Source organism: Neovison vison, chromosome 1 (assembly GCF_020171115.1).
Source record: "Neovison vison isolate M4711 chromosome 1, ASM_NN_V1, whole genome shotgun sequence".
Taxonomy (NCBI): Eukaryota; Metazoa; Chordata; class Mammalia; order Carnivora; family Mustelidae; genus Neogale; species Neogale vison.
The window spans coordinates 215,625,768-215,649,893 of NC_058091.1; the positions used below are offsets into that span (position 1 = coordinate 215,625,768).

General features: G+C 36.8%; 1 protein-coding gene across 1 annotated transcript in view; it reads left to right on the forward strand.

Annotated features, from left to right (window-relative positions):
* The window catches only part of ANKRD31 (ankyrin repeat domain 31), a 160,979-nt gene that overhangs the window by 125,691 nt on the left and 11,162 nt on the right, over positions 1-24,126 (forward strand). The window contains 3 exon segments of the mRNA XM_044266987.1: positions 409-505; positions 4,197-5,202; positions 17,711-17,851. Coding sequence (XP_044122922.1) covers positions 409-505; positions 4,197-5,202; positions 17,711-17,851 — 1,244 coding nt within the window.

Below are 24,126 nucleotides of genomic sequence, written 5' to 3' on the forward strand. Positions count from 1 at the left end.
ATTTATTTTTCTGTGTAAACATTCATATCGTTTGAATTTTTTTTACAATGTATTCCTTTTGTATTTTAAAAAGTAATTTTAAAAAATAGTCATTTTCCTATTTATCTTTCTTTACTAACCTTATTTCACAGATAAGTAAGAGGACCATAGAGGTCATGTGACTTGTCCAGGTTTGCAGAGCTTAGTGGAGTACCAGCATTAGAACACAGAATGACCTGCTGTATTCAGGGTACTTCCATAGGATGGCATAGTTCAATGGGCCTTGATTTATGTATCTGGGCCACTGATACTAGGGAGCAGGTAGGGAAATAATGGCTTTTTAAGAGTAACAATAAGGTTGAGTCCTGGGTGATCAAATTTAACATTTGCTATCTCTCAATTAACTGACTTTTATTACTATGTTTCCAGAACAATACATTGAAAAGATGTTAGAGGTAAAAGAGGTTATGGATAATGTGCTTGCCAAACAGAAGGCAGAAAGAGATGATCTGGCTAAAAAATACAGGTGAGTGGGAAAAAAAGGAATGCTTTAGAGCTTTCATAATTTACCCCTTTTTAGTTACAAGAGTTAGATCTAGAATTTCTTAAGAGTACAATTGTTGCTTCGGACCAAAGAATGACTTTATGAGGTCATCTACTCTATTACCTCCATGGGTAATTGTAATTCCCAGAAATATATTTTTCTATTTTATTACTTGAAATATTCAGAAAAAGACATTTTAGTGTCTTAAAAACTTGTCTACAGCCAAGAGTTTTGTGAAAGTGTCTCTGGTCCTAAATCCCAAAATAAATTTCTTTCCATAGTGAACTCAGATTTTTTACATTACTAACTTTTCCTTTTGCTATCACAAATACTGTCTTTCTAAGCAATGTAACAATGTATATTATTTAGTTTTGTGTATTTCTAAACTCTCAGAATTTTTAAGAGGCTTCATCATGATGATACTGGTTATATACCATTTTTTGTCCTTTTCTTGAGAAAAATGTGTTACATGCAACTAATGAATCATTGAACACTACATCAAAAACTAATGATGTACACTCTATTCTGGCTAATTGAACATAATAATAAAAAAAGAGAAAAATGGGACACCTGGGTGGCTCAGTGGGTTAAGCCTCTGCCTTCAGCTCAGGTCATGATGTCAGGGTCCTGGGATCAAGCCCCGAGTCAGGCTCTCTGCTCAGTAGGAAGCCTGCTTCCCCCTTTTTCTCTCTGCCTGCCTGTCTGCCTACTTGTGATCTCTGTGTGTGTGTGTCAAATAAATAAATAAAATCTTTTAAAAAAATGTTCTATTTTTTTTATTTGGGCATTATTTTTATTAGTTTTTCATAGACTTAGCTATATATGCCTTTTTTTTTTTTTTTTTTTGGTCACAATGTCTCTTAGCAACTTTCAAATATACAATAGAGTATTATTAACTATAGTCACCGTGCTGTACATTCTATCCCCAAGACTTACCTATTTTATTACTGGGTGTTTGTACCTTTTGGCTCCCTTCACCCATTTTACCCACCCTCCACCTTCTACCTCTGGCAGCCACCAATATATTCTCTGTATCTGTGTGTTCAGTTTTTGTGGTTTTTTAGATTCCACATATAAGTGAGACCATACAGGATTTGTTTTTCTCTTTCTGACTTATTTTACCTAATATGCCCTCAAGGTCTGTTCATGTTATAAAAAATGACAAGATTTCTTTCTTTTTTATGGATGAATAATTTTTTCTCTGTGTGTGTGTGTATAGTGTATATATACCACATTTTCTTTATCCTTTTTTTTTAAAAGATTTTATTTATTTATTTGACAGAGAGATAGTCAGCAAGAGAGGGAACACAAGCAGGGGGGATGTAAGAGGGAGGAGGCTTCTTGCTGAGCAAGGGAGCCCAATGTGGGGCTCAATCCCAGGACTCTGGGATCATGACCTGAGCTGAAGGCAGACGCTTTACAGCTGAGCCACACAGTCATCCCTTTCTTTATCCTTTGATGGATATGTAGGTTGTTTCCATGTCTCAGCTATTGTTAATAATGCTGCAGTGAAATATGACTTTGCAGGTACCTTTTGACTTTATTCTTTATTCACACGTGATCTTTCTAATTTCCTTTATGTTCTTATAAACATTTGACATCTATTGCATATTCAATTTTTTTCTGAACCTATTTAAAATTCAGTTTTTTATTTTCATTTATAAGTCTTCTGTCTTCATTGTGCTTTTCTCTCCAGTGATAAGTATCATAAATTCTTGTCTGTTTCCTATTTTTCTGTCAGTATAAAGCAAGTGAACTTATAAGACCTATAGGTGGGTAATTGACTGCAGGATATTTTCTAGGAGACTGGAGAAAGCTAGCTTCAATTTTTCTTTTAGGTCCTATGACTAACAATATCCTGAGAATTTTGCAAAGTTCCCGATCAGTTGGGTTTGCAGGTGTGTAAATACTTATTAATCTTGCTGTAAAACTTAAAATCTTGTAATCTAAAATGCACTTTTATTTTTCTGTCTGAACTTTGTTTTAAATGTGATATTACTAATTTTTTCTTTCTCCTCAATCCAGCTTCTTGCATTTTATGCTACTAGTTGTTTGCTTATCTAACTTCTTCCTGCTTCTTCCACTTACATCTGCTACTCATTTTAACATCCGTTCTTCTTGGAATTCAGTACCAACATCCAGACTGTGATAGGTGAAACAGATATCTATACTATTGCTATCCTTAAAGCAGCTGCTTAAGGGCGATCCCTGAGGCTCCCTGAGACCATTTCAAGGGATGCGTGAAGTCAAAACTATTTTTGTAATAAAACTAAGATGTTATTTGCCTTTTTGGCTCTCATTCTCTCATGAGTGTGTAATGGAATTTTCTGGAGGCCACATAAACTGTGATGGTATCATTATTCTAATAGCTAATGGGATGTATGCTTGTATAGTCTTGTGTTTTAAAGATTTGTTTTATTTTCTAAAACAGCCTTTTGGCTCCCTTCACTCCTTTTACCCACCCTCCACCTTCTACCTCTGGCAACCACCAGAGGTTGGTTGAACAAAAGCCCTTTGGGTTCCTCAATAATTTTTTTTTCATCAAACAAGTGCCCTCTTTTATACCCTTCACCCTTCTAGCCCACATGCCACCCACCTCCCTCCATCAACCTTCAGTTTGTTTTCTATTGTTAAGTCCCTTATGACTTGTTTTCCTCTCTTCTTTTTTTGTTTTCCCTCCTACCATATGTTCATCTGTTTTCTTTCTTAAACTCCATATATATAAGTTAGATGATATGGTACTTGTTTTTCTCTGACTGGATTATTTCACTCAGCATAATGCACTCTAGCTCCATCCATATCATTGCAAATGGCAAGATTTCATTCTTTTTATGGCTGGGTAATATTCCACTGTATATACATACCACAACTTCTTTATCCATTCATCAGTCAGTGGACATTTGGGCTCTCTCCATAGTTTGGCTACTGTTGATAGGGTTCCTCAATAATTTTTAAGAGTATAAAAATGTCATAAAACCAAAAAGTTTGAGAACTACTGTAAACAAAAGAGTCTAGTATCCTGAAGGCCACTATAGCATAAGTGGGTATAATTTAAAAAAAAAAAAAAAAAAAGGTGTGTGGATCAGCCATTTTCTTCCAAAATCCAGCCCTTTATAGTCACGCAGGATAATGTTTGTCTGGGTAGTCCCTCTGGACCTGAAACTGCTTCAGTACAGGTTTAAAGTATAATTGCAGTAATTATTTGATGGACTGACATTTCTCAGGTCTAGCCCAGGTCTGATTACTCACATAACAGTCTCACTTCCCCTAAAGGAACTTAAGTGGAACTTATTCCCAAATGTTACTTCCTGATGTACCTTTCCCCTATAAACAGGTAAGCAAACTCCAAATTTAAAGAATGGTATTCCTCCTTGGCCATCAGTTGCTACCTTCCAACTAAACAATTCCAGTTTTGTTTCTTTTTCATAGTTGACTAACAACTGGTAAATAATGTAAATGTGGATAACTAAACCATCACCTCAATGAAAAGGCAATAGTGTTCATATTAAGAGTCATTTACTCTCAGAGGAAATTAATTGCAAAAATAGACTCTTGTGTACTTTGGGCTGATTAAATTTAAATGGAGACAAAGTACCTTTAAAATCTAAATGACTACTAAAAAAAAGTTCTCTACTGTTTTTGTATTGTTTCCTCTTTCTGTTTCTTTTTCTAGGGTGTCCATAGAATCATTTAAGCAAGGAGCCCTGAGAGAACAGCTGGCTAACTTGGCCACAAGACAGAAGAACCTTTTAGTTGCAGCAAAAAAACAGAAAAAAATTAGCCAGAAAATTCAAAACTATAAAAACATTACATCTTTGTCTGGTCCCAGTCTGAGGAAGCTGCCATCCAGCTCAGAAACCTCTAGTGAAAAGGACATCCAAGAGCTTACCAGTCTGGAAAATCCATTGCAGTCTCAATCAGGTTCACTTTCTCCTGTAGGCCTTATTTGTGGACGCATGCAGGAAACACAGTTGTCTCTGCAGATGTGGAAAGGCAGCCAAAATACCAACACCTGTGTAAACTCAGAAACAGTGAGAAGGGAAGAATTTTCTGGAAATGAACTGAATTCTAAACAAAATGTCAGTGACTGTACCTTGGGTGGGTTATCAAAATCCAGACATTCAAATGGCAGTAAGAAGATTAAATTACCATCCCAACCTATTGCTTTTATTGCTCAAGCAGAACATTCGCAAAAAGAAAAAGAGTTTCTTACAGAAACTCTGGCCGAAGGGCATGAATCCTATAGTAGTCCCTCAGCAGTAACTGGTGCATTACATATTTCAGAGACTACAAGCGTACTTGCCAGAAATGATGCCCATCCATCGACTGTTATTTGTGATCAGGATTCTACCAGTTGTGATCCAAAAGGAGGAAAGAGGAAAAGAGCTTCCCAGCAACCACCTAGGGGAACATTAGAATCCTTGGCACATCAAGGGACTGATGTCTTAGACAACAATACTCGGCATCAGATGAAATCATATCTTAAAAAATCAGCTTTTGGTGTTCCACATGCTGATGACAGTCAGAGCTCCTCTTCCTCTAGGTGTGGCCGTCAACGTACTATAAAAAAGCCTTTAAACTACAGCACAGCTCCTAGAAAGAAATGCATGCAGATAAAGGATCTGATATTACTTGGAAGAATTAATCCAGGAAATAACATTCTGGAATTCAAAACACAGGTGTCCTATTTTTTTTCCTCTCAAATCATGTAATATTTTTTTAAAAAGGTTTTATTTATTTGACAGAGAAACACAGTGAGAGAGGGAACACAGACAGTGGGAGAGGGAGAGAGAAGCAGGCTCTGCACCGAGCAGGGAGCCTGACACAGGGCTCAATCCCAGGACCCTGGGATCATGACCCAAGCCAAAGGCAGATGCCCAATGACTGAGCCACCCAGGTGCCCTAAAATCATGTAATTTTATAAATAAGTTAATAAAGGTTTCTATCAAAAAGTGGGGCTTGTAGGTGGCTCAGTGGGTTAAGCCTCTGCCTTCGGCTCGGGTCATGATCTCAGGGTCCTAGGATCGAGTCCCTCGTTGGGCTCTCTGCTCTGCAGGGAGCCTGCATAATCCTCTCTCTCTCTCTCTCTCTCTCCCCGCCTGTCTCTCTGCCTACTTGTGATCTCTCTCTGCCAAATAAGTAAATAAAATCTTTTTTAAAAAAGTGTAGGCCTTTAGCTCTAATTAGAGAAATAGGGTTTGGCTAGGTTTCTTGAATGAAAGGGTGTAACATTGTGTTCTTAGTGAAATCGTGCTTTTAGGATTGCTTTATACATTTTGGTCACAGCAGCTTTGGGCTCTAAAGACAGAATTAGTCAATTATATTGCCTCAGGAAGGATTTAAGAACAACATAGCCATAACAAATTGGAGCTATCTTTGGTTCCAGAGTTTAGGGAAGTACTGTATACTGCTAAAACTTCCCCTGATATGGGATAGGTATAAATTCTTCTTCCACAGGAGCTCAGTTTAGGAACAAGAAGTAACTTGGAGTTTGGATAAATTTGACTCAATTAAAACAATATCACATTGCATAAAAATAGAAAAGGAAAGAAATTTTTCTACTAGAAATGCCTACAAAAGAGACTTCCTCTCTCCTTTGCCCACATTCACTTTTTGAAAGAGGAATTCAGAGTGGCAGTGATTGCGAGAATCCTCGGATGCTTCTTTGCTCAGGGACCACTAGTTGAACAGAAATCAGTCCCGGGTAACTGGAATTTAATCTGAATGACCACTGTTTCCTGTCCTTCCATTTCTGGTTAATAAAGCTTTTCCTGATAGACTTTACCTTTAAGTTAGGAGCCCAAAAAAATAATAATTTTAAAATTCCAAACTATAGTGTAAAGACCAAGTTAGTAGCTTGATCTCAGGTCCCTTGATGTTCTATTTTCTTGTCTGTCAACGAATTTATTGCTAAGCAGTACCTACTTCAGATTAGCCAAAGCAACTCAGATTTTAGTTAGTAAATTAGTTATGTTAACTCAAATGTTGACAGCTATAATAAAATTTCAATATAACTTTTCATATTTCAGCTATTAACAGCTTTACTGAGATATGATTAACATACACTACATGTATTTAAATTATGCAATTTGACATATTTTGACACATGTATACACCTATGAAATCATGACCACAAACAAGGTAATGAACAAATCCATCACCCCAAAATTATCTTTTTGCCCTTTTGTATGCCACCTTCATAACCCTTTTTTCCTATGCTGAGCTCTAGACAATTATTGTTGTGCTTTTTGTCCCTCTACTTTAGCTTACATGTCTGAAAATCCTGTAAAAATGGTGTTAAACATATGTATTCATTTTTATCTGACTTCTTTTTCCGAACATAATTATTTGAGAATCATTGCCATTAGAGCATGCGTAAGTAGTTAATTCCTTTTTTATTGTTGTGTAGTATGTAGAACAAACTACAGTTTTTCATTTTATCTGTGATAGACATTTAGGTTGTTTCCAGTTGCTGACTATCACAAATAAAGCTACTTTGAACACTTGGTGTACAAATTCTGGTATGACATAGGCTTTTGCTTTTCTTGGGTAAATACCTAGGAGTGGAATGGCTGGATTAAATATGGTAAGTATACATTTAACTTTTTAAGAAACTATCAAAATTGTTTATGACATTTTACATTCCCATCAGCTGTGTGTGACTATTCTAGTTCCTCCACATTCCTTCTTAGCTAACACTTAGTATGATCAATCTGTTAATTTTAACCATACTAACATGTAGTGTAGATATATGTATGTAAAATGTATATATATATAACAGTTTATCATTGTGGTTTAATTTGCATAATGATTAGTTATGTTGAGCATCTTTTCATGTCCTATTTGTCACCCATATTTATTCTTTGGTGAAGCTTCTTTTCAAATTGCCCATTTTTTAATTAGTTGCCTGTTCTTTTATTTCATTTTTAATTTGTTTTGATATATTTTGGACATAAGTCTTTTATCAAACATGCTTTGCACATATCTTAGTCTGTGGCTTGTCTTTTCATTCTCTTAAAATTATCTTATAAAGAACTTATAAACTTACAAAGTTTAAAATTTTGATGTAGTACAACTTAGCAATTTGCTCTTTTCTTTCACTGATTATGTTTTTAGTAGCATATCTAAGAGCTTCTTGTCTAACCCAAGGTCACAAAGATTTTCTCCTAGAGTTTAAGTTTATGATCCATTAATTTTTGTATATGGTACAAAGTAGGATCCCCATTCATATTTTTGAATTTGGATATTCAATTCTTCCAGCAACATGTGTTGAAAAAATTACCCTTTGTTAAATTGTCTTTGCACCCTTGTAGAAAATCATTTGTTTCATATATGTGCCTATTTCTGGATTCCCTATTCTGTTTAACTTATCTGTCTTACTGTGAATGCCATCTGGATTGTGTAGCTCTGTAATAAGTGTTAGAATCAGTAACACTGATTGTATAGTTACTACACAGTAGTGTTGGGGCACTTGGGTGGGTGTCTCAGTTGGTTAAGCAAGTTGACTCTTGGTTTCAGCTCAGGTCATGATCTTAGAGTTGTGAGATTGAACATGTCATGTCATGTCAGGTTCCACACTCAGCATAGAGTTGACTTATCCCTCTCCCTTCTCTGGCCCTCTCCTGGCTCATGCATGTGTACTCACTCTCTCAAATAAATTAAAAAATCTTTTTTAAGAAATCAGGTTGTGTTAGTCCTTCAATTTTGTTCTCTCTTTTCTAAAGTGCTTTGGTTATTCTAGGTCATTTGCAATCCCATATGAACTTTAGAGTGAGTTTCTCAGGTCTTTCTTTCTTTCTTTTTTTTTTTTTTTTAAGGCAGCGCTATTGTTTTTAATGGTATTGAGTTGAATCTGTAATTTTGAGACAAATGACATGTTAGCAATATTAAGTTGTCTAAACCACAAACATGATATAGCTCTTGTTAATTTAGGTCTTCTCTTTTTTTCCCAGCAGTTGTAGGAGTCAATATACAGGTCTTTCACAACTTTTATCAGATTTATCTCTAAGCATTTCATGTTTTTGGTGGTGTTATATATGACATTTTTAAAGTTTCAATTTATTGCTAATAGGTAGAAATACAGTTGTTTTTTGTATATTGAGATATTATCATACAACCTTGCTAAAGTCACTTCATCCTGTAAATTTTTGAAGATTTCATTGAATTTCTATATAGATGAATATGTTGTCTATAAATAAAGACAGTTTTACTTCTTTCTTTCCATTGTGAATGCTTTTTATTTCTTTTTTGTCTGGATGCACTGGCTAAAACCTCCAGTACAGTGTTGAAATAAAATAATGTGTTCAGGGCGCCTGGGTGGCTCAGTGGGTTAAGACGCTGCCTTCGGCTCTGGTCATGATCTCGGGGTCCTGGAATCGAGTCCCGCATCGGGCTCTCTGCTCAGCAGAGAGCCTGCTTCCTCCTCTCTCTCTCTGCCTGCCTCTCTGCCTGCTTGTGATCTCTCTCTGTAAAGTGAATAAATAAAATCTTTTTAAAAAAAATGTGTTCAAACTTCTATTTTTTTACCTAAGACTATGTTTCTTAGAAAAAATTTAGTCTTTCACTGTTAAATATAATGTTAGCTGTAGGTTTTCTCATAAATGCTCTTTATCAGGCTGAGCAAGTTCTTTCTTTTCCTAGTTTCTTGAATTTTTTTATCATGAAGGATATTAGATTTTGTCAAATGTTCTTTCTACATCTGTTGAGATGATCATGTGGATTTTGGTTTGTAGTCTGTTGACACAGTGTATAATACTATTTGATCTTTGGATATTAAACCAAACTTACATTCCTGGAAAAGCAGACAAATCATACTTGGTCATGGTATATAATTCTTTTTCTGTGTTGCTGGATGTGGTTTTCTGGTAGGTTGTTGAGGATTTTTGCATCCATATTATTGAAGATATTGGTCTGTAGTTTTCTTGTATTTGTCTGGTTTCATATTAAGGTAATACATCACATCTTATAAAAGTGTTTCTCTTTTTCTATCTTTTGGAATATTGATAATAACAAAATATTGGTTTTAAGTCTTCTTTAAATATTTGATAATAATCATCAATGAAGCCATCTGTACCTGGGATTTATTTTATTTTATTTTTTGTAGGTAGTTTTTTAGTGTTAATTTAATCTCTTTTTTTTTTTTTAATTTAATCTCTTTACTTACCTTTTTTTTTCAAATTATTTCTTCTTGAATCATTTTTGATAGTTTTTATCTTTTCTAGAAATTTGTCTGTTTTGTCTTATTTATTGGCATAGAATTCTTGATACTTTCTCTTGTAATCCTTTTTATTTCACTAGGTTCAACAGCAGTGTACCCAGTTTCATTATTGACCTCAGTAATTTGAGTCTCTTCATTTATTTTTCTTGGTCAGTCTAGCTAAAGCTTTGTCAGATTTGTTAATATTTTCAAGGAAATCACTTCTGATTTTACTGATTTTATCTATTGTTTTTCTGTTGACTCTTTTATTTATTTCCACTCTAATACTTATTTTGTCCTTTCTGCTTACTTTGGTTTAGTTTGCTGTTCTTTTTCCAGTGTCATCAGTGTAAGTTTAGGTTAATGATTTGCGATTTTTCTTCTTTTTTGATATAGGCATTTACAGCTATAAATTTCCCTTTAACCCACTGCTTTTGCTACATCCCATAGTTCTTGGTATGTTGCATCTTCATTTTCATTCATCTCAAAGTATTTTCTAAGTTACCTCTTTAACCCATTAGTAATTTAGGAGTATATTGTTTGATTTCCACATAACTGTGAGTGTTCCATTTTTTATTATTAATTTCTAATTTCATTCTGTTGCATTTAGAGAATATACTCAGTATTATTTCAGTCCTTTTAAATTTTCTGAGATTTATTTTATGGCTTAACTAGCTGATAGCCATCTTAAAAAAAACCTCCATGAGCACATGAGAAGAATATTCTTCTGTTGTTAGGAGAAGATTTTTATAGATGCCTGTTGGGTCTAGTTGGTCTATAGTGTTGCTCAAGCTATCTCTTTCCTCATTGATCTTCTGCTGTTTGTTCTAGACAATATGAAAGCGGAGTTGTGTTGTTAATAGAAAACAAAGTGGAGTTCTGTTACTGTTGAGTTGTCTTTTTTACCCTTTATTTCTGTTAATTTTTGCTTCATGTGTGTCAGTGCTCTTTCATTAGGTGCATATGTGTTTATAGTTATAATATCTTCCTGATGCATCAGCCCTCTCCTCATTAAAAAATGTCCCTTATTATCTCTAGTAACTTTTTTTTTAAGATTTTAATTATTTATTTGTCAGAGACCGCAAGTGGGCAGAGAGGCAGGCGGGGTGGGGGGGGGGACAGGCTCCCTGCTGAGCAAAGAGCCCAATGCAGGGCTCAATCCCAGGATCCTAATATTGTGACCTGAGCTGAAGGCAGAGGCTTAACCCACTGAGCCACCTAGGTGCCCCTCTAGTAACATTTTTTGTTCTAAAATCTATTTTGTGTGATACTAGTATAGCTGCTCTGGTTTGGTTTTGGGGTGGTTTTTTTGTTTTTTGTTTTTGAGGTTGCTGTTCCCATGATATATATTTCTCCATCCTTTCATGTTCAATTTACTTGTCTCTTTGAATTTAGTCTGTTTTGTGTATTCACAAATTGCTAAATTGGATCTTGTTTTTTTAACTTAGTCTGATAACCGTTGCCTTTTGGGTAAGTTTTTTAATCCACTCTCATTCAATTAATGTTATTAATATTATTAGATTTATGTCTGCTGTTTTACTTTTTATTTTCAATATGTCTCATGTCTTTTTTGTTCCTCTGTACTACTTTTTTACTTTCTTTTGCATTAAATGAATATTTTACATTGTAGCATTTTAATTTCTTTTTTTTAAAGATTTTATTTATTTATTTGACAGACAGAGATCACAAGTAGGCAGAGATGCAGGCAGAGAGAGAGGAGGAAGCTGGCTCCTTGCTGAGCAGAGAGCTGGATGTGGGGCTCGATCCCAGGACCCTGGGACCATGACCTGAGCCGAAGGCAGAGGCTTTAACCCACTGAGCCACCCAGGCGCCCCGCATTTTCATTTCTTTAGTGACTTTTTTTCACTGTATTTTTCAAGGTATTTCCATAGTGCTTACCCTAGGACATCTTCATTTATCAGAATCAACTTCAAATTTATACTAACCTAATTCTAGTGAGACAAAGAACTGTAATTCCTACATAGCTCTATCCCTCTTTACAATATTATTATAATATATATTATATATATAAATGTTATAAATGTAACAATTCATTGTTATAATTATGACTTTATAAAATTTTGTGATTTGTAAAGAAAGGGCAAAAAGCAAGTGTATGTTTATAGATTTTGTTATATTAATCTTATTTACCCTTTCCAATTCTCTTCATTTGTTCCTGTGGATTTGAGTTACCATCTGTTACTCCCACTCATCTCCTTTTTGCTAGATATGTATATTATATACCTATTGTCTTATATAATTATTTTTTAAATCAGTGAAGAGAAGAAAGGAGAAGAAATATTTGTCCAGATTGTCTTTTATAATGTGTGATTACCTTTATTGATGCTATTTGTTTTCTCATGTGGATTCATTTTACCATTTGGGGTCATTTGCTTTCAGTGTGAAAAACTTTCTCTGGTATTTCTTAGCAGGTATGCTAGCAACAAATTCTCTCCATTTTTGTTTACCTGGGAATGTTTTTATTTAATTTTATTTTTGGGAAAGATAGCTTTGCTTGATATAGGATTCTTGGTTGACACTTTTTTCTTTATACACTTCGAATATATTATTCCACTGTTTCTGGCCTCCATTTTTACTGATAAGAAGACAGCTAGTAATCTTCTTGGGGTTACCTTGTAAGTGAAGAGTCATTTTTCTCTTGTTCCTTTTAATATTTTCTCATTGTCTTTGACTTTCAGCATGTTTCTGTTTATGAATTTTTTCATGTTTATCTTAATTGGAAGCCACTGAGCCTCCTGAAAACGCAGATAAATGTTTTTCAGTAAATTTGGGAAATTTTCAGCCATTATTTTTTCAAGTATGTTTTCTGTTCCTTTTTCTCTCTCTTGTCCTTCTAGTACTCCCATTATGCACATGTTAGTGTTTTTAATGGTGTCCCACATTTCTTTGAGGCTTTTTCATTTTTCTTCATCCTTTTTTCTTTGTTTTATTCAGCCTTCATACTCTCTATTGATTTCTTCAGGTTTATTAATTCTTTCTTCTGCATCATAAATCTGTTGAACCCCTTTAGTAAATTTTTCATTTCAGTTATTGTACTTTTCAAGTCCATAACTTCTGTTTGGTTCGTTTTTATAACTTCCATCTCCTTATTGATATTCTCTACTTGATATGCTGTTGTCATCATACCTTCCTGTACTTTTTAGATTATGGGTTCTTTCATCTGTTAACATTTTTATAATGACTGATTAGAAGTCTTTTTTATTTTATTTTTTTTAAGATTTTATTTATTTATTTATTTGACAGATAGAGATCACAAGTAGGCAGAGAGGCAGGCAGAGAGAGAGAGGAGGAAGCAGGCTCCCTGCCGAGCAGAGAGCCCAATGCGGGACTCGATCCCAGGACCCTGAGATCATGACCTGAGCCGAAGGCAGCGGCTTAACCCACTGAGCCACCCAGGCGCCCTAGAAGTCTTTTTTAAATCCAACATTTAGTCATTCTCACAGATGTTTTTTGTTGCTTTATTTGTTTTGGTGTATGTGTCATACTTTATTGTTTTTCTATATGTGTCAATTTTTGGTTGGACTGAACATTATAGATAGTTTGAAAGATGTAGCAACTCTGTGTACTGGCTCCCACCTTCTATTAGGCTTGTTATTGTTATTTGCTTCCTTATTTAGCTACTGGCTAGAATGTTTTAGTGTAGGTTATTTTTCCTTACTGTAGTGTTAAACTTTTTTTTTTTAAAGATTTTATTTATTTATTTGACAGAGAGAAATCACAAGTAGATGGAGAGGCAGGTAGAGAGAGAGAGGGAAGCAGGCTCCCTGCTGAGCAGAGAGCCCGATGCGGGACTTGATCCCAGGACCCTGAGATCATGACCTGAGCCAAAGGCAGCAGCCCAACCCACTGAGCCACCCAGGCGCCCTGTAGTGTTAAACTTTTGATACTATACCACATGGACTGAGACCTTGGCAGGTCTCTCTTTGACTCTCTCTTTCCCTGTGCGTACCTAGCAGTTAAACTCCAGTTATTGCTGATTAATTATTATATTGTTTTCAGTGATGACCTAGAGTATAAATTGCTGTATAGACTAATCTAGTCAATTGTATGCTCCTTTTAAGGGATAGTTTATGAAGTCAGTGTTTGAGTTTTATTCTGACTCTAGGAATGCTCTTCCTTACTATTTATTTTCCCAGTTCTCTTCTAAAAACTAGCGAGCCTGCAATTCAGCCCATATCCCCAGTGACTCTACCAATTTATTTTCAACTGCTTTTTACCACTACCTATACTGCCTTTAAAGTGCCCTTGAGCTTGAACTTCTCCATGTTCTGTTGTAAATGAAGTCATTTCCTTTGGAGAAGATTAGGAACCATCTGTTTTAGGCTTGCTTCTTTTCCCAGACAAAAATCTCCGTGCCATAGGTCTGGATCTGGGGTGGGAACATAACTTTTCTCTGAATGACACCCTGGCTTTAGGAACTGAGGATTTAGCCAAGGTGGGCACATTAGCCTCATGCCTTTACAGCTTGTTTCTCCTGACATTAAGCCACTACTTATAAGCCAGGCAAGGGTGATCAGGGTCCTACTAATCTCAGTGCCACCATGCCAAAGGTGGAGCCTCTGCCCCACCAGTACAGGCTAAGCGGAAGGGATTCCCTACCTCTTGGCTGCATTCACTCACAACTTAGCCTTAGCAAGAGATAGCTGAAGGCAAGATGAGAATGCTGATATCCTTGCCCCAACAAGAAGGTAGCCCTGTGGTTGGAGGCTATTGGGAGGTGGAGCCCTGTGTTCTTGGCTGCACAGTTTGGAGTGGAATCTGCATCTCACTGAGCTGGGAAGGGAGAGGAAGAAGGCAATCTTGGCTCACATACACAGACTCACCTTTTTCCCCCCATGTAATTGTCATAGATTTTACTGAATAGAGGGCTCTTTATTTGCTGCATGCATTTATGACTATTTCCAGATTTAAACAATTTTTAAAAATACTTTTCACCTGGGACTGGATCCTTACATTGTTATTCCAGAAGTTGATTCTAGAATATTTACATTCCGGGGTGCCTGGGTGGCTTATTCAGTTAAGCATCTGACTTTAGCTCAGATCATGATCTCAGGGTACTGTGGTCAAGTCCCGCATTAGGCTCCCTGCTCAGCAGGGAGGCCCTGCTTCTCTTTCTGCCCCTCCCCTGACTCATGTGCTCTCATGCTCTCTCTCTCTCTCCAATAAATTTCTTTTTTTTTTTAAGATTTTATTTATTTATTTGACAGAGATCACAAGTAGGCAGAGAGGCAGGCAGAGAGAGAGCCAGGAGGAAGCAGGCTCCCCGCCAAGCAGAGAGCCCGACTCGGGGCTCAATCCAAGGACCCCTGGATCATGACGCGAGCCAAAGGCAGAGGCTTTAACCCACTGAGCCACCCAGGTGCCCCTCAAATAAATTTCTTTTTAAAAAGAATATTACATTCAGTGAGACTTTTGATAGTTACTTATGATAGTTACATTTATTTTTTTTTATTTTTTTTTTTAAAGATTTTATTTATTTATTTGACAGAGCGAGATCACAAGCAGGCAGAGAGGCAGGCAGAGAGAGAGGAGGAAGCAGGCTCCCTGCTGAGCAGAGAGCCCGATGTGGGCCTCGATCCCAGGACCCTGAGATCATGACCTGAGCCGAAGGCAGCGGCTTAACCCACTGAGCCACCCAGGCGCCCTGATAGTTACATTTAAATCTGTCACATGGCATCTGTTTTTTTTTTTCTCTCATCTCTTCTTTGTTCCCTCTTTCATTTTTTATGCTTTAGCTCTTTTGTTGGTTTATTAGCTACAATTCTTTTTACTTCCGTTTTGGCTTTAGAGTTCACTTCTCCCAGTCTACCTGTATTATTGTACACATCATGTATACTGTAAGAACCTCAAACTAGAATGCTTCCATTTCTCTACTCCTGACCTTTGTGTTATCATATACTTTACCTTTATCTAATGTTATAAATTCCACACTTGATTATTATTTTTGTTTAAGCAGTCAATTATCTTTTAAGTAGATTTAAATAGTAAGAAAATATTTTTCTCATGTAGTTACTATTTCTGCTTTTGTTTCCTTTATGTAGATGCTGATTGCCAATTGCTGTCATTTTTCTTCTGCTTAGAGGACTGTCTTTAACATTTCATGTATTGAAGGTCTTCTGTTGATAATGACTCCTTTGACTTTTGGATGTCTGAAAAAAAGTTTATTTCACCTTCACTTTTGAAAGATATTCTTGCTAGATAATAGACTTCTATCCTATTGGGTTTTTTTAAGATTTTATTTATTTATTTGACAGAGAGAGATCACAAGTAGGCAGAGGCAAGCAGAGAGGGGGAAGCAGCCTCCCTGCTGAGCAGAGAGCCCGATCCAGGCTCGATCCCAGGACTCTGAGATCATGACCTGAGCTGAACGCAGAGGCTTAACCCACTGAGCCACCCAGATGCCCCAGTAGACTTCTATGTTGAAAGAGTTTTTTCCTTTGAGTAATTTAAAGATGTTGCTCTACTGTTTACTTGCTTCCATTGTTTAAATACACTGTTGTTCTTAACCTCATTCCTCTGTAAGTACTCCTTCTGGCTCCTCTGTAAGTGCTCCTTCTGGCTGCTTTTAAGATTTTATCTGGTTTTAAGCAATTTTGATCATGAGGAGCATTAGCTGATTTTTTTTCATGTTTCTTATGCTTAGGGGTTATTAAATTTCTTGAATCTCTGGGTTCCACATTTGAATCTCAGATGTGGAAAAATTTAAGCCATTATTTCTTCAAATGTTTTTTCTTCCCTTCTTTCCTTTTTGAACCTCTTATTTCACACGTATTGGATTGCTTGAAATCATTTCACAATTCACTGATGATCTGTTCATTTTTTAAAATTCTCTTTTCTCTGTTTCATTTTTATGCAGTACTTACTGCTTTGTCTTTGAATTTACTAATCTTTTTTATTAAAATGCCTAATCTCTAACTAATCCTATTCAGTGTATTCTTCATCTCATACATTGTAATTTTCATCTCTAGAATTTTGATTTTGGTCTTTCTAAAAATATTTTCCATGTCTCCACATAACTTTTGAACATGTGGAATATGATTGTAATAACTACTTTATATCTTTATCTGCTAATGCTAACATTCTTACCGGTTCTCGGTCATTTTCAGTTCATTGCTCTATCTCTTCTGTCTGGGTTGTATTTTCCTACTTCTTTCCAGGCCTATTAACTTTTTATTGAATCCCACACATTGTGAAATCTATCTGGTTGGATGCTGGATATTTTTGTATTCTTATAAATATTTTGTAGATTTGTTCTAAGATACAGTTAAGTTCCTTGGAAATAATTTGATCCTTGTGGGTCTTGCTTTTAAGATTTGGTAAGCAGGATTGGAGCATGTGTTCAGTCTAGGGCTAATTATTTCCCACTCCCGAGGTAAGGCTATTCTGTACCCAACCAAAGCCCTACCAGTTTTGAAGTTTTCTAGTCTTGCTCTTGGGAACAGGTACTATTTCTAACCTTCGAATATGGCAGGTGTCATTACTTCTACTCTTCTCCGGTGGTTCTTTTCCCAATCCTGGGTAATTTGCCCTCAGATATGGCCAGCCACTACTCAGGTGAATACTTAAAGAGGACCCCCTGAAGATCTGTAAAGTTCTCTTTGTATTTCTTTCTTCTACAGTATTCTGTCCTGGAAACTCTAGGCACTTTGCCTCCATGGATTCTGCTCTTTCTCCTCAACTCGGAGTCCATAGGCTTTGCCTGAATTCCCTCTCCCTGCACCATGATCTGGAAACTCTCAAGGCAGTGAGCTGGGACACTTGGAAGGCTCACCTCGTTAATTTCTCACTTCTCAGGCATCACTGTACTTTGTTGGCTGATGTTTGGCTGTAAACCATTGCTCCATATATGTTGTATGTTTTTTGTTGGTTAGAGTAAGTCTGGTTCCTATTACTTCATCATGACCAAAAGTAGAAGTTCACATATTTCAGGTATTTTTCCTTCTTAATTTTTGTTTTATTTTGAATTTCAGGAGACTACCCACAAAGCCAGTGTTTTAGTGAGTGGTAAAATTAAGGTAGAAAACGGTCAGATTTATCAAAATCCAGTCACCTGGCTCAAGGATCTTCTAGGAGGCAACAGTTACGTGACTTGGAATTATGCTTGGAGTAAGGTGGGTAATTCTTGAGTTTATCTGTAACTTCATGTTCAAATGGAAAGGTACCTATTTTTTTATGATAAAACTACTTTTTAAGAAATCTGAAGTTCTCCAAGCTAGCTTTTGTCCTCATGTTCCTTCTACAATATGCTATGTGCTTTCTCCCACAACTCTTGTTTGCCACAAATCCCCAGGGACAGAGTTGGACAGCTGACACCCTCTCCTTCTTTGGTCCTCGTCTAGTCTCAGAAATTCAAATGCCCTCAATCTTCCCCTATTATCCTCCCAAGTGATTTCAGGTCTTTGTGACTTCACATAGAAAATTTGAGACCTCTGGTGTGTTGACCATTTAGTTATGTGTTAGTATTCTGATGCAATGAAGGATAATTTCCCCTAAAGACAAAGGAATGAGCAAGCAGCTGAAAACCCACAAAAGTTATGGTGTACTTTTGTTTGAACACAATTTTATCCATCAGTTGCCACCCCCCCAAAAGAAATATTTTTCATTCCAACTTCCTGGACTTAGTAGTCTTCCCCACAATTCTGTCTTCTGAGTTATAAACCCAGTTTAACCACCAATTTCAAGACTATTAATGACTGACACCCTTGAAGTCCAATGATCAGCCATCTCCAGATGTCCATGGCCACACTTAAGGGAACAGTCTTGCAATGGTTCACTGAGGAAAGTGTGACTCCTCAGACATCCACCATTACTGTTAAACAGAACTACAAATCCCTTCAGCCTCCACTGTTCATTACAGTAAGCCGCAGTGCCTGAGTAATAAAAGGCAGTTTCTTCTCTCCGTTTTTGTCTCACTTAGCTCTGCTCACCATTCCTCTTAGCTCCTCCTCTCCTTCCTTCTCCGTAATCTGTTTTCTGGTATCCTAGACCTTTGTTGCAGGTGCTTCCAAAACTGTGTTTTAGTTCCTTCACTTAGATCAGTACATCTTAGATTGCCTCTACAGTCGTTGGATTTTTTTTTTCTTAAAGGTTTTTTTCCTTGTTCATTTTCCACCCCTGGAGTCACCAGATCATCTGCTTTTCACCTGTTCAGTACTTTCCACAATTCATAAATCACATGTACATGCTAGGAATTCACATTTTACCATTGGAAATCCCTTTTTATTAAAAAGTTTCTTAAACTTGTGATAGATTATATCATTTTGCTATAATAGTCTACAGCATGAATATGGTACTGGTTTCTGTAGTTAAGTTTTTTTGAGCTTATCATGCCTTTGCTTAGTGTGCCCAGTGATGACTCACTTCTCCCACTCTTTTTCTTTATTGGAACTACTGGATTTTCTGCTTTTGAATAGCTGACTGTGACATCATTTGGCCCTCACTCTGTGCTTAAGCCTCATTTATATATCACGTTGCCTCTGGTCTTTTCTCATCAGCCATATCAGTTAGTCATACGGTTTAACACCTATGTGATAGGGAAGCCAAAGGCAAATGCAGGCACTACAATTAGGATTCTTGGGTGTAAGATATTCATGCAGATTATCTAAGTAGACTTAGATTTTTTTTTATTATTATTATCCTAAACAGTTTAAAAAATTACCATAGGGGGCACCTGGGTGGCTCAGTTGGCTGGGCAACTGCCTTCAGTTCAGGTCACGATCCTGGAGTTCCAGGATAGATTCCTGCATCAGGCTCCCTGCTCAGCGGGGAGTCTGCTTCTCCCTCTGACCCTCCCCACTTTCATACTCTCTCTCTCTCATGCTCTCTCTCTCATTCTCACTCTCTCAAATAACTAAATAAAATCTTTAAAAATAAGAATTACTGTAGGGACTCATGTACCTCTAACAAATCCCCTAGACTGAGAAACACTACCCTGGTGAGAGTTTTCACAATATTTAAAATCCTCTTTTAAAACTTACCACAGAAACCTCTACCTCTTCTTGTCTTGAGGGAACTCTTGAATTCATAGTCACTTCTCAATGACAGGAGTTTTTTGCTACATTAGTAAATGTAAACGTTTCTACTGATTGATTCTGAGACTGCTGGTGTGGCTATGAGTCCAGGAATATTTGGTCGTTAGGTAAGTAATGTCAGAAAACTAAGTCTTATCCTGCCTCAGACAGAATGACAGAGCCATTAGACACAGATGACTCATACTTCCTACCCAAGCAGCTAGACTGCTATACAGGGAATCCTGATGCTTACTCCCCACTGGGCATCACGGATTCCTCTCACTCCTGCAGCCTCATGGCTATTAGTTATCATCCTGATGTGGCGGAGTGATCTCTGGATGAGAAACAGGAGGCAAGCTAGTTTCTGGTTCTACTGTTGATAAGTTACTTGATCTGGGAATGGTTTTCAATTCTGCCTACACATCAGAATCACTTGGTGGACCACAGCCCCATACCTTCTGACTTAATATTGTTTTTAATATTTTTTCTATTTATTTGACAGAAAGAGATCACAAGTAGGCAGAGAGGCAGGCAGAGAGAGGGGGGAAAGCAGTCTCGCTGCTGAGCAGAGAGCCTGATGCGGGGCTCAATCCCAGGACCCTGAAATCATGACGAGGCAGAGGCTTAACCCAGGTGCCCTGACTTAATAGTTTTAATTGAAGACTAGGTGGTAATATTTTAAAAAGCTTTCCAGGTAATTGTAATAGGCAGCCTGGAGTAAGAATCCCTGATCTAGATCAAGTCACTTAACCTTTCTGATCCTCATTTTTCTTACATATAAAATAAGTAGTAGTGCTAACTGTCTCTAAAGACCCTTCCAGTGTGGAGATTCTAGGACTTGCATAGCCATGTGTGATTTATAAAGCCTTTTACATATATTTTTTCACAACCTCATGAAGTAAGAAAGTCGACTATTTATCTATGGATGTAAAACCAGAGTTATAGGAGATTAGGTGGTTTGATTAGCCTCAAGGCCAGTTAAGTGCCAGAACCAGGACTAGAACCTGGTCTTAAGGTTCCTTAATTATTATTATTTTTAAAAATATACCCACCCTGCAGTTCAAACCCATGTTGTTCAAGTGTCAGCTGTACATAATGTATGATATTTATGTGAAATTCACCTGTAGTGATAAAAATCACATGGATTATGTAGGTCCAGGAGGTGGGGGAAACTAGCTGGGAAAAGATACTAGGGAATTTGGGGCTAGGGGTGGAAATATTCTATATGTCATGTGGGTAGTGGTTACCACAATGTGGTTTTTTCTTAATTCATCAAATTCTACATTTAAAAGAATGCATTTTATGTATACATTATATCTCGATAAGTTAAAATGTATGTTTAGAGTTAAAAAAATAAAATAAAAATTATTTTTTTAATAATAAATTATTTTTAATAATAAATTATTTTTAATAAAAAAACATTATTTTCTACATTTACAACAATGACACAAGGGAAGCCACATTCCTTTCATTGGAAACAGGTTGCCCTGAACTCATAAGAGCACATACAGTATTACCTAGCTGTCTTTATGAATTTATGCCAAGTCTCATTCTTCTGCAGCAAAAATTGTCTACTTCCACAAGAAAAAAAAATGCCTTTTTGTGATATAGTTGTAGTATGAAAATAAGAATGGCAATGACATTTTATTTTTGTGAATGCTTAGGATTGGATTTGCAAACAACAAACAGACTGCCTTTTTGGGCAGTGACCGAACAAGCATTAACAGCATTCTTGTGCAAATATACTTCCCATTCAAATGACTCACTCTCTGAATTTCCACCCTTATAAATTCACTACTTTGGATTTAGTATTAACTTTTCTGTATGGTTACCCGTCACCCTACACACTTTGTAAAACAATTCCTCCTACACCCATGATTAGGAATATCAAAATACCGAAGGTTGAGGTAGGAGTATAGAAAGTGATGGAAATTACTGGGGCACCTGCGTGGCTCAGTTAGTTATATGTCCGACTCTTGATTTGGGCTCAGATCTTGATCTCAGGATGCCAGGATCAAGCCCCCAATCAGGCTCCCTGCTTAGTAGGGAGTCTGCATGTCTCCCTCTCCCTCTGTCCCTCCTCCCACTCGTGCGCTTTCTCGCTAAAATCAATCTTTTTTTAAAGAGTGATGAAAATTGTTGATCTCGACAGCCAGCCATCCTCATTGGTCAGTTAATCATCCCCAGGGTATCTTAACTTACACTTACTATGAGCCCAGCTTCTATTCAGGAGACGTGGATATATAGGATCACACCACACCACAAAAAAGGAGATGGGTGGCCTTTTTGGTTTTTATTTTTGTTTTAGTTTAAATTCAGTTAATTAACATATAGTGTATTATTAGTTTCAGGGGTAGAGGTCAGGGATTCATCAGTCTTATATAATACCCAGTGCTCATTATATCACATGCCCTCCTTAATGCCCATCACCCTGTTACCCCATCCTCCCACCCACCTCCCCTCCAGTAACCCTGTTTCCTATGACTAAGAGTCTCTTATGGTTTGTCTCCCTCTCTGATTTTGTCTTATTCATTTTTTTCCTCTCTTCCCCTATATTCATCAGTTTTGTTTTTTAAATTCTGTATATTAGTGACATCATATGATATTTGTCTTTTTCTGATTGACTTATTTTGCTTAGCAGAATATCTTCTAGTTCCATCCATGTTGTTGCAAATGGCAAGATTTCATTTTTGATGGCTGCATAATATTCCATTGTAGATCTGTTTACCACATCTTCTTTATCCATTCATCTGTCAGTGGACATCTGGGCTCTTTCCGTAGTTTGGCTGTTGTGGACATTGCTGCTATAAACATTGGGGTGCAGGTGTCCCTTTGGATTTGTATATTTGGGGTGAATCCCTAGTAGTGCAGTTGCTGGGTTATAGAGTAGTTCCATTTTTAACTTTTTGAGGAATCTCTATACTGTTTCCAAAGTGGCTACTTTTCATTCCCACCAATAGTGTAAGAGGAATCCTGTTTCTCTGCATCCTCACCAACATCTGTCATTTCTTGACTTGTTAATTTTAGCCATTCTCATGAGCGCAAGGTGGTATTTCATTGTGGTTTTGATTTGTATTTCCCTGATGCCAAGTGATGTTGAGCATTTTTTTCATTTGTCTGTTGGGCATTTGTAAGTCTTCTTTGGATTAATGTCTGTTCATGTCGTCTTTCCATTTCTTGATTGGATTATTAGTTCTTTGAGTGTTGAGTTTGATAAGTGCTTTATAGATCTTAGATACTAGCCCTTTATCTGATAAGACATTTACAGATATCTTCTCACATTCTGTCGTTGTCTTTTGGTTTTGTTGACTGTTTCCCTTGCTGTGAAAAAGCTTTTTATTTTGATGAAGTCCCAGTAGTTCATTTTTGCCCTTGTTTCCCATGCCTTTCACCAAGTTTCTAGGAAGAAGTTGCTACGGCTCAGGTCAAAGAGGTTGCTGCCTGTGTTCTCCTCTAGGATTTTGATAGATTTCTATCTCACATTTAGGTCTTTCAACCATTTTGAGTCTATTTTTGTGTGCGGTGTAAGAAAACGGTCAGGTTTCATTCTTCTGCATGTGACTGTCCTATTTTCCCAACACTACTTAATGAAGAGACTGTCTTTTTTCCATTGAATATTCTTTCCTGCTTTATCGTAGATTAGTTGATCATAGAGTTGATGGTCCATTTCTGGATTCTCTATTCTGTTCCATGTATCTGTGTGTCTGTTTTTGTGCCAGTAGCATACTGTCTTGATGATTACAGCTTTGTAATACAGCTTGAAGTCTGCAATGATTCCACCACCTTTGGTTTTCTTTTTGGACATTCCTCTAGCTATTCAGGGTCTTTTCTGGTTCCATACAAATTTTAGGACTGTTTTTTCCCACTCTGTGAAAAACGTTGATGGTATTTTCATAAGGATTGCATTTGTCTAGGTAGCATAGACGTTTTTACAATATTTGTTTTTCCATGAGCATGGAACATTTTCCATTTCTTTGTGTCTTTCTCAATTTCTTTCATGAGTGCTTTATGGTTTTGAGAGTATAGATGCATTTCCTCTTTGGTTAGGTTTATTCCTAGGTATCTTATAGCTTTTGGGGCAATTGTAAGTGGGATCAATTCCTTAATTTCTTTTTCTCTCTCATTGTTAGTATATAGAAATGCAACTGATTTGCTGAATTCCTGCATGAGTTCTAGCAATTTGGGGGTGGAGTCTTTTGGGTTTTCCACATAAAATATCATGACATCTGTGAAGAGTGAGTTTGATTTCTTTGCTGATCAGGATGCCTTTTATTTCTTTTTTGTTGTCTGATTGCTGAGGCTAGGACTTCTAGTACTATGTTGAACAGCAGTGGTGATACTGGACATCCCTACCATGTTCCTGACCTTAGGAGAAA